This window comes from Ailuropoda melanoleuca, chromosome 4 (assembly GCF_002007445.2).
Source record: "Ailuropoda melanoleuca isolate Jingjing chromosome 4, ASM200744v2, whole genome shotgun sequence".
NCBI lineage: Eukaryota > Metazoa > Chordata > Mammalia > Carnivora > Ursidae > Ailuropoda > Ailuropoda melanoleuca.
In genome coordinates this window covers 133220817-133237386 of record NC_048221.1, presented here as the reverse complement: position 1 = coordinate 133237386, position 16570 = coordinate 133220817, and the positions used below count along the sequence as shown (strand labels likewise).

General features: G+C 37.6%; 1 protein-coding gene across 2 annotated transcripts in view; it reads right to left on the bottom strand.

Annotated features, from left to right (window-relative positions):
• Nucleotides 1–16570, bottom strand: part of NBAS (NBAS subunit of NRZ tethering complex) — a 336415-nt gene that overhangs the window by 147794 nt on the left and 172051 nt on the right. For both annotated transcript variants that reach the window (XM_034659882.1, XM_034659883.1), the window contains 2 exons: nt 13262–13419; nt 12403–12492 (listed from right to left, as the gene is read on the bottom strand). In XM_034659882.1, coding sequence (XP_034515773.1) covers nt 12403–12492; nt 13262–13419 — 248 coding nt within the window. The remainder of the gene's footprint in view (nt 1–12402; nt 12493–13261; nt 13420–16570) is intronic.

Below are 16570 nucleotides of genomic sequence, written 5' to 3'. Positions count from 1 at the left end.
AGGGCCTGAAGTAAGTCAGATAAGCAGAGAAATCCAATTTTCTAAGAAACAAAGTACACGGTCACCAGGTGGGTCTTAGTGAAGAGCTTAGAGAAAGAAGACAAGAACAGAAGAAAAGTCAGGAACACAAACGTTCAATGTCAGTTGAGGAGGCTGGATGTAGTGGGGGTAAAAATGAGCAACGCAAGTTACTGAGGAAAAATGTACAGAGGACCAGGTCCACAGAGAAGAATAAGAAAGATCTAGACACGTTTTTTTCCCCAAGACCAATGTCTAGTAGAAGTCCCGTTTGTACTACATAAGAAACATAATGGCTACCATCTGCTAAACGTATGCTACGTGTCAGGTACCGGGCAGGTGCTTCCTATGGTCATTCCTAAGTTTTACAGTAACATGGCAGAGTAGGTAGGAGAATGGCGTATGATGGAAAAGTAAACTGCAGATCCAGTAAGCGGAATATGCTGCCCATAGGCAACTGGCCTAAGGGTGTCTCCTCTCTTCTTGACCAGGTCTGGCTATCAAAACGTGTGCCCACTTGTTCTTCATAGGGTTCTGACACACCACACACACACACACACACACACACACACACACACACACACACACATGCATTTAAGGTCTTTATTCTTTATTCTTCTCTGTTATAAAACTAAAACTAAAACCTCATTAAAGATGGCTTGAAAAAGTTAAAAGTTGAGGGGGGAAAAAGACGGTACATGTTCACAGTTCCATGATACAAAGACATTACTGCCAATATACATTCTCACTTCCTGTCTTTAATCCAGGCTTAGAGATCTTTCAAGGATAAGATAAATTAAAAAAATGTGTACACATCAGTGTACAGTTTGAGAAATTGTAACACACGCAGGTAATGAGTACTTAGTAACAGACCACCACACCAGCATCCCAGATGCTGCTTTCCTGGTCACTTCCAGCCACTCCCATGGCCATGATAAATGCTATTCTGACTTCTGGTAGCATAAATTAGTTTTGCCTATTTTTTTTACTTTATATGAATGGAATTATGTCTTCTTTTGGTTCTGATCTCTATTATCCAACATAAATTCATTCATACTCTTGCAAGCAGTTGAAGATGATTCAACTCACTATTAGTGCAATGCTGTCACATTGTTAATGTAACAGTATTATATGGTGTGGACATATCAGAACTTAACCTTCTTTCTTTGATGAGCACTTGGATACTCTGAAGTTCGGAGCTAACACCAGTAGTGTGGCCCTGAACATACTAATAATTACCTTTTAGTGAACATACGCATTTCTGGGGATAAGGATTACTTAGACATACAGTATGCATCTGTGCAGACTTAGTAAATAGTGCCAAACATATTCTAAAATGGTTATACCGACTGATACTCTAACAAGCAATTACAACGGTTCCAGTCACTCCACATCCATGTCAACACTTGGTATTACATGTCTTTTTCCTTTTAGCAGTACCAGCGAGCATGTAATAGTATCTCTCTGTGGTTTCAATTTGTATCTCCCTAGTGACTAATGAAATTGAATAATTTTTTATGTATATACTGGCCATTTGAGCATCTTCTTTTGTGAAGTGTCTGTTCAAGTGTTTTGCCGTTCTTCTGTCAGTTATCTGTTTTTCTTATTCACTTGTAATTCTTTATATATTCTGGAAACACATCCCTTATTAAAGGTATAAATTATGAATATTTGGCAGATTATCTTTTTATTGTTTTAATGTTGTCTTTTGATTAACAGAAGTTCTTAAATTTTAAATTACTCCAATCTATCAATTTTTTTGACTTTATAATTAGTGTTTTTTGTATATTTAAGAAATCACTACCTACTCCAAGGTCACCAAGATGCTCTTCCATATTTTCCTTGACATGTAATATTTTTGCTGTAAGTAAAATCCTGTTACGACAGTGTACTACCCCCTCTCCTATGCACCTGTAGCATCAGATGCATCCTTCTAACGCACTTACCATAATATATTGTTATTTTGATTTTTTTGGTCTGTCTACCCAACTAGACAGTTTCTCTAGGGTAGGGACTATGTTTATTTATTACTATATCCCGTAAGTATGTGAAAATCCCTAACCTGTAGTTTGTGTCCATAGATATATACGAGAATTCTGGTTTTACTGCCTATCTATTTGAGGATTCTTTTTCTAAAGCCTAATACATTGCACCTACAGTAGCTAAATGTTATTCAAATAGGATTTCATGCCACATTTTCAAATCTTATTCACCTTTAGAATCTTCTTAATCGAGAGGGTATATTGAATGATTTGAATGTCATCAACTAATCCAAGTATAGAATTAAAAATATAAGCAAGGTAAGAAATATGGCACTTAAACACAATGTCACTTCACTCAGAGAAAAATCAAGTCAATTGAAAGACATCAAAAAGTACAGGCTATAAAACAATTATTCCATTTCATAAAATGAACCTAAAACTCTATTTCTAGTTCAAATGGATAGCCAACTCAAGATAGGAAATTTAAGATACTTTATAAAACTTAAAAGTTTGTTTTAGAAGATAAATGAAATTCATATGCTCAGAAATGTACGAGATAAAGGGATTGTGAGAGAGTCCCCTAATGAGAATTACAAAAGATAAAGTAAAATAAAGGGCTCATTTGGACCACAGAAGAAGCACTAAACTTAGGGACAGTCTACCAAGATTATACTGTAACTACAGTAATTAATGAGGAAAATAGTTTTCTTTCAACTACATGTAATGGGGAAAGAAAAAAGAGGTTAGGCAAAAATTTATTCCTGAAATGATTACTACTGGCACTTTTTATACTCATAGTTGCACACTGCTAATTAATTTAGAATGTGTAACAGCAGAAATAGATTAATCCCCCAAACCAAATCAACAACTCCCAGCATAAAATTTAACATGAAATCTCATTAATGTCAAGTGTGTTACATAGCTCAAAGGTTAACTTACTAAGCATTAATAGTATCTTTCAAATTCTACAACAGACACCATCACCGATCAGGTTCATAAGAACAAGAATACCCCCCATGTCAACCTTGGCTTACAGAAACAATTCTTGCTGATGGATTACTGCAATGAATAATCTATTTTGGAGTTGCTTTCTCTGGTGGCCAGTAACACATGGGTTAATTTCTGAGAAATCTGGTTGCCCACTATAAACTGAGTTGGTGGTACACATAAACTAGGTAAGGATTAGAAAGAGCACTCAGACTGAACTCATCCACTATCCCTTCTTTTCCAACAGATCTTTAGATGATCCAAAGCTCTTCCCTGTACCTAACACTTACAGTAAATTTCACCCTGAACTCAAAATATTAAGAATGCAATCTTTATTACTGGTGACGCTACTCGTAGAAATATCTGTCAGCAGAAGCAGTAGAAAAATGCCCCATGGAATAAGTCACTCACTACAAAGTCTGACTCTCCTTTAGTTCATCTGCTAATTAACAGGCGGGGCTACAATTTAGATGTTTTCACCTTTGCGAGTCATGAACCCCTATACAATACTATTGAAAGCTGTAAATCCTTTCTCCAGGACTATTCTCCCAAAATAGAATGCACACACATACACCAAATTTGACACATGATGTCAGAGGCCTTGGGACTCAAACCCTTCTTGAATCTCCTAGCATTCTTGGACTAAGACTAAGGTCTGTATTTAGGAAAATAGAGGTATATGAAGTATATTTTTATTTTCTTTTACCATGCCCAATTTTTAAATCACTTCTGAAAAATGATTTGCAGTTCTAAATGCATCCACAAAATAAATTTACTGAACACACACTTCTGGCATGCCTAATATTTTTAAGACCCAGGGCTAGGCAACAGAGTTATCATGATGATTAAGATATTGTCCCTGCTCTCAAAGAACTCATAGTACATTAGGAAAGAAAGGCAAATAGGAAATTTGCTTTATTTCACCAATGAACTGAGAACTCATCAAACTGGACCCCACTCAAATATTCCTCCCCTTATAATAGAATTTACCCCCACCCATCATATCTACATCTTAACCTTCCTCATTAATTTTATTCACATATTCAACAAATTTTTTGATATTAAGTATAACAAGGACAGATACTGTTCTACATACTGAAAATAGCAGTGAACAAAACATTGCTCCTGCCACAAAGATCTCCCCTTACATTCCAAGAGGAGATAAGCAAAAAATAAATAGAAAGCATGTCAGAGAAGTATATCAGATCAATGAAAGGATAAGAGCTAGGAAGAAAAACACAGTGGTGTAGAACTGTGTATGCAGAAAGCAGGGAAGCTCTCACTGAGGAGACATGTGAGCAGAGACCCAGAAGAAGCGAGGACAAGTCATCTGGATATCTGGGAGAAGAACACTGCAGGCAGAACACAGCCAAGTACAAAAGACCCATAGGGAGAACTTGATGGGAAAGTTTCAAGAATGGTAAGAAGGCCAACATGACTGGAGTATGCTGAGGAAAGCCAAATTGAGACGGATGCCTGTAAGAAAGGTAAGTACAGATGTTAGGTTGGCAGCCGTGCATACAAGCCTGGAACTCAGAAGATAGGGCTCGAGCTAGAAGCGGGAATCTTCTGCACAAAGTTGGTATTTAAAGTCATAATAATGGGTGCAATCATTTGGGAATGAGTATAGACAGAGAAGAGATTTAAAGACTGAGACCTGGGGTATCTACCAGTTAAGCTGGGGAGAAGAGGAAGGACCAGCAAACACGATAAGCCTAAGCAGCCAATGAGGTAAAAGAAGACAAACAGATTGTCCCTGAAACAAGTATGTATCGAAGGCCACTGGTAGGTCAATTGAGATAAAGACAGATTTGACCCATGAATTTAGCAACAAGAGGGCACTGGTGACCCAAACACAAGCTGTTGTGATGAAACGGAAGAGAAAGACTCATGGTGAGTAGGCAAAAGGTAACAGGAGAAAAAGAAGATGGGGCCACTGTTAGTGTAAAACAAAGGAGTATAGGAAAAGCCTCCCAGAACAGTACTTATAAACCCCTCCAGGGCTAAGTGGTCCTATCACAAGGCCTCCTTAAAAGGAAAGAAAACCGTGGAATCCCCCAGATTTCACTGAAACTAAGACATATTATTTTTGGAAAGTTATCTTTTCAAGTGGATTCAAATAGCAAGACCAATTAAAAAGTAAAAAACGTATTCTTTGTTACTAAAAGAGTCAAAGAAACTTAAAGAAAACAAAACAACTATATTAGAAATGCATGAGCCCTAGGAAGAAAGGGTAGGATGAAAGAAAGAACAAAGCCTGGAATACCAATGGGGGTGCGAAAGGAGGAGGCAGCTAACCTAAGCCTTTGTGAGGAATGGAAATCTGGGATATAAATTCTCCAAGCCAATCAGAATGACAGGAGCACACTCCTGACCATCAAGCTTTGCACCAAGCAAACACATTATCCTACAAGCATGCCAATGACCAGAGCACGTCCTCCTCTGGTAAGCTCTCAGAGGAAACACTACACTGACTGAAATGCCTGAGTGTTCTGAATCGTGTGGGCGCCGTGTTATCACCCAGTTCGTGGACATCACAGATTACCATAAACTCAGTCTCCCACAGAAAACATTCCTCAGGCAATGTTATCCAAAAAAAAAAAAAAAAAATTAATGAAGACCTAGTCTATTCCCAGTGATGTGCTGGCATCAGGACCGTAAAGAAAGCAGAATCAGCCCTTACACAAGCTTATGGAGGATATGCCACAAGAAAACAGGAAATTATCTGCCCATTTCTACCACTTTATCCCACAGCAATGCTAGTAAAACTATGCAAACTGTGTACATAAAATGCTCATTGCAGCTCAGTCTAAAGTAGAGGAAAATCGAACACAATCTAAATGTTCAAAAACAAAGTAAAAGATAATCAAATCTTTGTATGTGCATCAAATGACCACTAAGCCACCCTTACAGAAATGGTCTGTATATAATGAGAAAAGCATGTATCTATGACAAATAACATCATATGACAAAAATAAGCTTCAAATTAAGATGTGCAATATGATTCCATTTTAGCTTAAAAAATAAAATAATAATTTTTCATGAGACAGACAATAGCTGCAGAGAAAATATGTTTATACTCAAAAAAAGTTTGGAAGATATATATATATAAACTAAAATGTTTACCTCGAAGCAGTGGGATTCCTGGTATAGGTAGAAAGAACTAAGAGAAGAAAGAGAACTCATCATATTAAGGTAGTGCTGATTAAATTATTTCATGTTTTAAGAAAGTAGAAAGACCAAAGTTACTACAAATTTCCATGTACTTATCAAAAGTTAACAAATGTTAATATTTTATCACAGATGTTTCACATTTCTTTTTTCTTTTTTCTTGCTTTCAGCAATAAAATATGCCAAATAATGTCAATTATCTGAACCATATCTCCTTTTGAAGGGATTGCTAAAATAAAAGCCTATATTAATTTTTGTAATTAAAAAAAAAAACTATGATGAATTCCAGTTAAGATGGAGCAAAGAGGGGCACCTGGGTGGCTCAGCTGGTTAAGCGTCTGCCTTCAGCTCGGGTCATGATCCCAGAGTCCTGGGATCAAGCCCCACATCAGGCTCCTTGCTCAGTGGGGAGACTGCGTCTTCTTATCCCTCTGCCTGCTGCTCCCCCTGCTCTCTCTCTGTCTGTCAAATAAATGAGTAAAATCTTAAAAAAAAGAAAAAAAAAGGTTGGAGCAATGAACCCATGTTTCAGTGAGCTCACTCTGCTCCAAAATACTGAGGATAACTGATGAAAAGAGTAGAAAGGCACTCAAGTTCAATGGAATTCAACATCTGAGGGCTCAGAATTCCGATGCTGGCAGTGGTTGCCAAATGCTCCTTTCTAGAGAATTTTGTGAATTGAAAAAGGATCCCCTGTAAGAAGTTCAGACCCACTGCTTGGGACTATGTATTTATATAAAACTGCGGGCCTAGAGAGACAGAGAACAAAGACAGACCCAAATCCCTCATAGACTCCATGCCTGTATTTCTCATATCCTCAACATTACAAGAAGCAGGTAGTCCCATGTCAAAAGGTACTACAGGACAAGGTTCTAGACCGAAGCACCAAGGGTTTAGAGTGAGGAAAACCACAAAACTACAGAATCCTTAGACAGGGACTAGGGAGATAAAAGCTAAACTGAACGGGATGGCTCAACAATAAGCTTGAAAACCAAAATTCCAAAACACCTAGGGAAAAGAGACAGTAAAGTGATAATTATAACAAAAATCCATTCCAGATGAAATCGTTTCTTTTAAAACTTCAAAATATTAATTGGCCTTTGTGCATACCAAGCATGAGATATAAAATCCCTCAAGAAGGAATAAGCTATCTCATAAAACATAAAACAAATATCATCCCACTGAACTCATTTTTGTGTATGATAAGAAATTTTAAGTATATTTTTATATGCGAATATTCCTCAAACCTATGGTTATTTCACACAAAAAGTGGCTTATTTTTACTTACTTATCAATAAATATAAGAGTTAAAACTATAAAACTCTTAGAAAAAAACACAGGAATAAATTTCCATAACCTTGAGTTAAGCACCAATTTCTTAGCTACAACATCAAAAGCAGAAGCAATAAAAGAATATAGGTAAGTTGGACTTCAGCAACATTAAAAGTTTTTGCACTTCAAAATCTACCATTAAGAAAATTTAAAAAGTCAAGTCACACATGGAGAGAAAAATATTTTCAAATCATATACTTGAGAAAGGACTTGTATCCAGAATTAAAACAAAATTAAGCAAAACAAAACAAAACAAAAATAATAATAATAATAATAATAAACCACCACAACCAACAAAACTCTTACAGCTCAATAAGCACCAGCACATAAAAACATGCTCATTATCATTAGTTATTTGGAAAATGCATACCAGAGTAATGAGATATCACACACATCCTCGAGAATGGCTTTCGTCAAAAAGCCAGGTAATAACAAGCGTTTGTGACAATGTGGAGACAGAGTAATCTAAATATCCCCTGGCAGGGAAAGGAAAATGATGCAGCACCTTTGGGAAACAATTTGGCCATTTCTTCAACACATATATACATGCAATCAGCAGTTCCACTCCTACATACCTACACAAGAAATCAAAACACATTCCATACAGAGACTTGTGCACCAAAGCAACATTATTCATGATAGTGAAAACGTAGAAACACCCCAAATGTCCATCAACTGGTGAATGGAAAAAGAAATGGTTGTCTCTGATACTGCAAGACGACTGCCATTTTCCTCAATTCTAGATATTTCTAAATAATCCTCCTTTTATAAATTCAAAATCACTCTATGCTTAGCCCATGCCCCAGTTCTAAACATTAATTAGTCCAGATGTATAAATCTATAGCCACTTAAAATGTTCATAACAAGTTTTCCCACAGTGAAAATGATTTTTTTTAAAGATTTTATTTATTTATTTGACAGAGAGAGAGACAGCCAGGGAGAGAGGGAACACAGCAGGGGAGTGGGAGAGGAAGAAGCAGGCTCATAGCAGAGGAGCCTAATGTGGGGCTCGATCCCATAACGCCGGATCACGCCCTGAGCCAAAGGCAGACACTTAACTGCTGTGCCACCCAGGTGCCCCGAAAATGATTTTTTAATGGGAAACTTATATATAATCCATTTCTAAATCTAATTAGATTTATCTGGGGGAAAACACCATTGGCTAACAAATACTAGCTAAACAAACATTAATACACTCTAAATGGTGGAATATTGCTACATCTAAAAAACATAATAACCAACATTAATAAGAAACTGGAAAACTGTAATTTTGGTAGTTATTCACAAAATATGCATTCTGTTCTATTTTTAAAGTATTATCTTGTTCACGGGGACAACAGCCAATATCTTCAAACTTGGAGGCTTCACTTGAACTAATGCAAATGCTACTGTGAAGCAATTACATCTTTACTTTGCTTGGATATATAAATAAAAATTACTATTTTCACAACTGAGTAATGAAAGTCTTGAGCATTAAGCAGATTACACATATAGTCAGCTCTCATTTATGAGTTATAATTTAATGTGGTTATTATATCTACTGTTAATGTGTAACACACAGCATCTTACAGCTAAGCACTGTATTTTAATCTAATAATAGTAGCTATAATATTCTGAAATGTGCTTCATGAATTCAAAGCCATCATTTGTTCATTGAGGGTTTGGAGTTGCACCTCATGAGATCTAGATTTCTTACAACTTGCTGAAAAAGGACAAAGACAAGAAAGCTTTTAAGGAGGTACAAAAAAAAAAAAGGAGAAAGGAGAAAAAAGACTCATTTGGAAGAATTCCTCTTCCTTGCTAAGTAGAACATGCAAAGGATGGCTGGTGGTCTCCTTCACTCACTAAAGAGACTAGTGGACAAATGTGTGTCCCACTCCAAAGAAGCCACTAAAGGGCCAGGTTGACACTTTCTAATTCATTGTAGAAGGAGAAAATAGGAAACCCAAAAGTTACAAAGGCTTCTTCCCGGATTTTATAGAGAAGGAAGGGGATTCAGAATAAGCTTACGGAGCTGAACTCAGCAGAAACACTTTGAAATTCTATGCTGAACAGTGAAATGATACACACCTTACACTGGCCAAAACATAACAGGATCTCAACAGCCACCACAGCACATATATATGAATTAAATGGGAAATTCCTTTTATTTTTATGCTAAAATCTACTTTCTAATTAATTTTACCAGAGACTAATTTTCATGCAGTGGAAGTTTCCAACTGAGCTTTATCAAACATTTCCTAGGCGTTCACTATGTGACAACCACTCTACAGAGAGAGAGTACAAAGATAAATGACATCCTTCTACCACACAATACCATAGCACACCACACAAGAGCTGGTACAATGATGTGAGAGTACATGGGGGATAAAGAAGGAGGAATAATTAGAGGACTCAAGGAAAACTTTCCAAAGAAAACGATACTTCAGATGGGATCATGGAGTAAGAAAGACAACCAGAACACATGGCAAGAAGGGCAGCAGAGGCAGAAAGAAAACTCTAATTAAATGACACCAAAGGAGTGACAAAGGTAGAAAGTGGTGTTGATTTTGGTAGGACTGTAACCTAGTGCATGTTTGGGAGGCATGAAAGGAGAAAAGGCTAGAAAGACAGACAGAAAGACGAGAGATGTGGCTGAACCAGTAGAGAGGGACCAGAGGCTCAAAAGACACAAAACTTGGGATAAAAATTAGGTGCCATTAAAAGTGGGTCTTCAACTGGACCTTGAAAGACAGTAAAATTGGCCAGCTTCCTCCTAATATACCAAACATTTAGGGACTGCTGGCCAATATAAGAACTGCTCTGGATCCCATAGAGAGAACACCACAGAACTTAATGTGCTTTCATAGCCAGTGAAAAAAACAAATCAAGAGTAATCAGCATGACAACAAGTCAAAACATACCAAAGACAAAACATGTCCACAACACTCCAGGCCCCTAGAAAACGCTATGGCTTCCATCCAGAGAGAATGCAACAACAACCACAACAACAAAGTCCACTGTCCGCATTTGATGGCAGAACACAATGCTCCATTTCGTGTCTGATCTGCAATATTTAAATTTAACTTAATTAAGATTAAATTTAAAAATTCCTTAGGTGCCCTACCTATATTTCAAGTACTCAAAAGCACATATGACTGGTGGCTACCATACTGAACAGTGTGGATACAGAACGTCTCCCTCACTGTAGAAACATCTACTGGTTGGTGCTATCCTGAAGTCACCATTACAGAAGAATAGGAGTAAATCCCTTAAGGACAAAAAAGTCACATTACAAACAACTCTGAGATCTTCAGATCACTCAGCACTGGAAAAGGGATACACGGGTAAATTCAACGTTTGTCAAAGTGAATTTTAATATAAAAGAAAGAATTACGGAAATAGCGAACTCATATGTATTCCACTATGCACAAAAACTGAGTATCTCTGTGGTAACCCCATCAAAAGATTCCACGACTGAAGCTTTGTATCAGACTTCCAGAAGTAACTATATAGTACACAGCCACAGATGGGTTTGGCAAAAAATGGATACAGCCAATTTAAAAAAAAAGATTAGATGCAGCTCACTTATCACAATAAACATCTTCCAATATGAATGACATTTCAGATTTTGAAAGTGAAGCTTACCACTTAGAGGAATTCTGTGGAAAACGAATCTATAAAGGGGATTATCATCTCTTAATTGACCTAATTAGGAAATCAAAAACTGGGTTACTTTCTTCAACCTAAAAAAGAAATCGCCAACTTGACCTTGTTAGAAATAGTCACGAAGAGCGAAATGTCATGGAGAGTGAAATGCCACGGAGCCAACACCGACCAAAAGAAAGGTGTCAGGGGGTATGTACTCCCTCCTTTTGCTCCCAGGATGAACAATCCTGAGACTTGTACATACTTACGTGGTTCAGACAAACTTTATTTGTGAGAATCTCAAAGAGGTGATGGAAAAGGAGAAAAATCCTATAGGAAATGGGCAAGAGAACTGAACACGTACCTCACAAAAGAGGATCTCTCCTGAGCTAATTCTATCTCCATTAGCAATGAGAAAAATGCAGATCAAGATCATAAATAAGTATCACTAAATACTAAAGAGAATAGGTAAAATTTAAAAAAACTAACAATGCCAAAGTGCTAAATTGGCATAAATGCAAGCACAAACACTGCTGTTGGAAATGTAATCGGTAAAACCACTCTAGAAAATCATTTGCGGTGACTGATGGAGGTTGCAACTATGGAAATCTGCTAACATCACTTCCAGGGCTGGGGAAGTGGATGCCAGAGACAAAGGTACGGCACGTGCATGACTGACGTGTACAAAGGGATGATGCAGCTTTAGTTTTAGCCAAAACAGAACAGACACCAACGCCGATCATCATCAGAATGGATCAGCTGTAAAATACACACACTGCAATTTCTCCAGAGAGTAACAAGTGAAAACGCAATACATATAACAGTGTGGACGAATCTCACAAGCAATACGGAAAAGAGCTATTTCTATCAAATGCAAGAACAGGTAAAATTAAACTGTCATATTGGGAGAGGTGTGGAAAGTATTAAAATTCTTTAAAATTAGAACAAAAGTCACAAAGACTTGGTGTCACGACAGTGGAGATCTCTGGAAGGAGAAAGAAGGGCTAGAAATTACAGTGGGAAAGGATATGTGGGGACTTGTGGAAGGCAGATCACATACGTTTCTCTGGTGGTTTCGTGGATACTGTCTTCGTGATAACTTATGGAGCTGAACACTTTTGTGTACTTTTGTTTCCATATATGAATGTTGCATTTCACGAAACACACAAAAAAAAAAGTTTAAAAGAAAAACAGTCTCTTCCCTCTGTCCACAGAGCCAGGTGATTCCCATTTCACTCCGCTGCTGGCCAGGTTTCAAACTCTTCCCTGACTCAGACTAACTCACCTCTTGTTGGGTTTTACTAATTAATGGTGAAACACTGATACTCTCCCCTCCTTCTGGATGGATCTGGAAATTCACTTTTTGATAAAGAATCTGGAAAAAGAACATGACATACTATGAAGAATTGTGTTTTTAAATTCACCGCACTTCACAATGTAGACTGGAAATTTAAAAATTACTCTTTCAAGGAAAAAATTGCTATTTCATAATGAACTGTTTTTTGGGAACAGGCTTACTTCAGGACTTTCTGAACAGCTTCCCAGTTTCAGATCTGGGACCCGCTGGTGGAAAAGCTGGTATACAACATATTGAATGACAAAGACATGAAAATGAGAATGCCAGAATCTCTTCCTATATTCTTATATCCTGTATCGATCTCTTGCTATATTTTTGCAACAAGAGCATTAATTTACCCTCAGGCAGATCTATCCTGTGAATTTTAGAAAATTCAGCATCTCCCCAACCAAAACTCTTTCCCCTGACATTTCCAAAGGGCCTCTAAAGGACAGTGTCACCAATGGTTTTAACTCCACTGATTTCAAATATATTTTACATGACCATTTCTCATGTTTTATGCTTGACAACACTAACTTTTCTCATTATATTCAATAATTTATTCTTAATATTACTTCCTCTTTTTCTCATACCTCTCATACCTACTTACCTCGTACCCTTTCTTCCTTACCATAACAACACTATTTTATATCCTAATATCTCCAAATCCCTCTTCACATAAGCGACAAGCTATTTTTCTTCCATAAATTAAAATCGCCTATTATTTTAAAAAATAATCACAAATCTCAGAGCCACACGCCCAACAAAATACATTTCATACAGTTCGAGATTCACTGGGAACACTTACTTCTGTCTGCAGAGAGCTGCTGGCTGCCAAAAGAAGTTCAATGCTGCTAGGAGGGCAATGTGTCAAAGCAAAAGCCATGAGCTCCTGGCGAGTGGCCAAGTCCCGGTAACTTTCCGATTGTCCTAACTGGCTACAAACATCCCAACTCTTAGAATAACCTGCAAAATTGGCAAGCAAAAACAAACTGATTTTCATAAGAAAAATCTCCAGCCTAACATGAGAAATCCAAAGGCTTTCTGCTCAGGTCTTGTGTTGAAAGCACAATCGTCATTAGTGATACATAATATTTTCATAAGCAGAAATACATAAGGACCTAAAATACAAGAAATATGAGGCTGGTTTATTATCCAGAAAGTTTAGCAATATTCCAGACATGTTTTTCTGATCAATTCTGCTTCATTTTAGAACACCTGACAATGACTACAAACAATCTACTTAGCTTTGACGCAGAGTAAAAAGCTGGATATGTGAATTCGGAAGACATGAGGGTAGGGCCCAACACTGCTCTTTAGCACTTGGGTGAGCTTGGAAGAGTTCCATGTGTCACACCTCTTCCACCACTACAAAGGGAGAATAGTACTGCCTTCCTCATTGAGTTGTTGAAGGATTAAATAACATTTTTATTTAAAAGCACTTTGTAAACTGCAAAGTGTGAGAAAAGAAAAATTATTATACTACACAGAATCATTCGCTTTACAGAAGACAGAGATTCAAGGACAAAGCAACGCCTACAGTCAGCCCTGGCTAGCAGCAGAGATCTCTGTCCTACACAATTTTATACTCCAGATTCTTTTTTCTTTTTAATGTTTTTTTATTATATTATGTTAGTCACCATACAATACATCCCCGGTTTCCGATGCAAAGTTCGATGCTTCATTAGTTGGATATAACACCCAGTGCACCATGCAATACGTGCCCTCCTTACTACCCATCACCAGTCTATCCCATTCCCCCAACACCCTCCCCTCTGAGGCCCTCAGTTTGTTTCTAATAGTCCATAGTCTTTCATGTTTCATTCCCCTTTCTGATTACCCCACTTTCTTTATCTCTTTCTTCCCCTACCGATCTTCCTAGTTCTTATGTTCCATAGATGAGAGAAATCATATGATAATTGTCTGTCTCTGCTTGACTTATTTCACTTAGCATTATCTCCTCCAGTGCCGTCCATGTTGCAGCAAATGTTGAGAACTCGTTCTTTCTCATAGCTGAGTAATATTCCATTTATTATATGGACCACAACTTCTTAATCCAGTCATCTGTTGAAGGGCATCTCGGCTCCTTCCACGATTTGGCTATTGTGGACAATGCTGCTATGAACATTGGGGTGCATATGGCCCTTCTCTTCACTACGTCTGTATCTTTGGGGTAAATACCCAGTAGTGCAATGGCTGGGTCATAGGGTAGCTCAATTTTTAACTTTTTAAGGGACCTCCACACTGTTTTCCAGAGTGGCTGTACCAGCTTGCATTCCCACCAACAATGTAGAAGGGATCCCCTTTCTCCACATCCTCTCTAGCAATCGTTGTTTCTTGCCTTGTCAATTTTTGCCATTCTAACTGGCGTAAGGTGGTATCTTAGTGTGGTTTTGATTTGAATTTCCCTGATGGCTAAAGATTTTGAACATTTTTTCAAGTGTCTGTTAGCCATTTGTATGTCTTCATTGGAAAAGGGTCTGTTCATATCTTCTGCCCATTTTTTGATTTATTTGTTTCTCGCATACTGAGTTTGAGAAGTACTTTGTAGATCTTGGACACCAGTCCTTTATCTGTAGTGTCCTTTCCAAATATATTCTCCCATTCCGTGGGCTGCCTCTTAGTTTTTTTGGCTGTTTCCTTGGCTGTCGGAAGATTTTATCTTGATAAAGTCCCACAAGTTCATTTTATCTTTTGTTTCTCTTGCCTTTGGAGATGTGTCATGAAAAAGGTTGCTCTGGCCGATGTCATAGAAGTTGTTGCCTATGTTCTCCTCTAGAATTTTGATGGATTCCTGTCTCACATTGAGGTCTTTCATCCATTTGGAGTTTATTTTTGTGTATGGTGTGAGAGAGTGGTCCAGTTTCATTCTTTTGCATGTAGCTCTCCAATTTTCCAAGCACCATTTACTGAAGAGACTGTCTTTTTTCCACCGGATGTTTTTTCTTGCTTTATCAAAGATTAGTTGCCCAAAGAGCCGAGGGTCCATTTCTGGGTTCTCTATTCTGTTCCATTGGTCGATGTGTCTGTTTTTGTGCCAGTACCATGCTGTCTTTGTGATCACAGCTTTGTGGTACTGCTCGAAATCCGGCATTGTGATGCCCCCAGCTTTGTTTTTCCTTTTCAACAGGTACTTGGAGATTCAGGGCCTTTTCTGATTCCATAAATATTTAAGGACTATTTGTTCCAGTTCTTTGAAAAATGTCATCGGTATTTTGATCGGGATAGCATCGAAAGTGTAGATTGCTCTGGGTAGCATGGACATCTTAAGTATGTTAATTCTTCCGATCCATGAGCATGGAATATTTTTCCATCTTTTTATGTCTTCCTCAATATCTTTCAAAAGTGATCTATAGTTTCTAGGATATAGGTCCTTTACGTCTCTGGTTAAGTTAATTCCAAGNAAGTGATTTATAGTTTCTAGAATACAGATCCTTTACGTCTCTGGTTAAGGTAATTCCAAGGTAATGTATGGTTTTTGGGGCTATTGTAAATGGGATGGATTCCCTAATTTCTGTTTCTTCAGTCTCATTATTCGTGTATAGAAATGCAACTGATTTCTGGGCATTGATTTTGTATTCCGCCGCATTACTGAATTGCTCCATAACTTCTAATAGTTTGGGAGTGGATTCTTTTGGGTTTTCCACATAAAGTATACATGTCATCTGCGAAGAGAGACATTTTGACTTCTTCTTTGCCAATTTGGATACCTTTTATCACTTTTTGTTTTCTGATTGCTGTTGCAAGGACTTCTAGTACTATGTTGAATAATAGTGGCGAGAGTGGGCATCCTTGTCGTGTTCCTGATCTTAAGGGAAAGGCTTCCAGCTTTTCCCCATTGAGAATAATGCTTGCAGTAGGCTTTTCATAGATGGCTTTTATGAGATTGAGAAATGTACCCTCTATTCCTACACTCTGAAGGGTTTTAATCAGGAAAGGATGCTGTATTTTGTCAAATGCTTTTTCTGCATCAATTGAGAGGATCATATGGTTCTTGAGTCTTTTCTTGNTTATGTTGAATAATAGTGGCGAGAGCGGGCATCCTTGTGTTCCTGATCTGAAGGGAAAGGCTTCCAGCTTTTCCCCATTGAGAATAATATTTGCTGTAGGCTTTTCA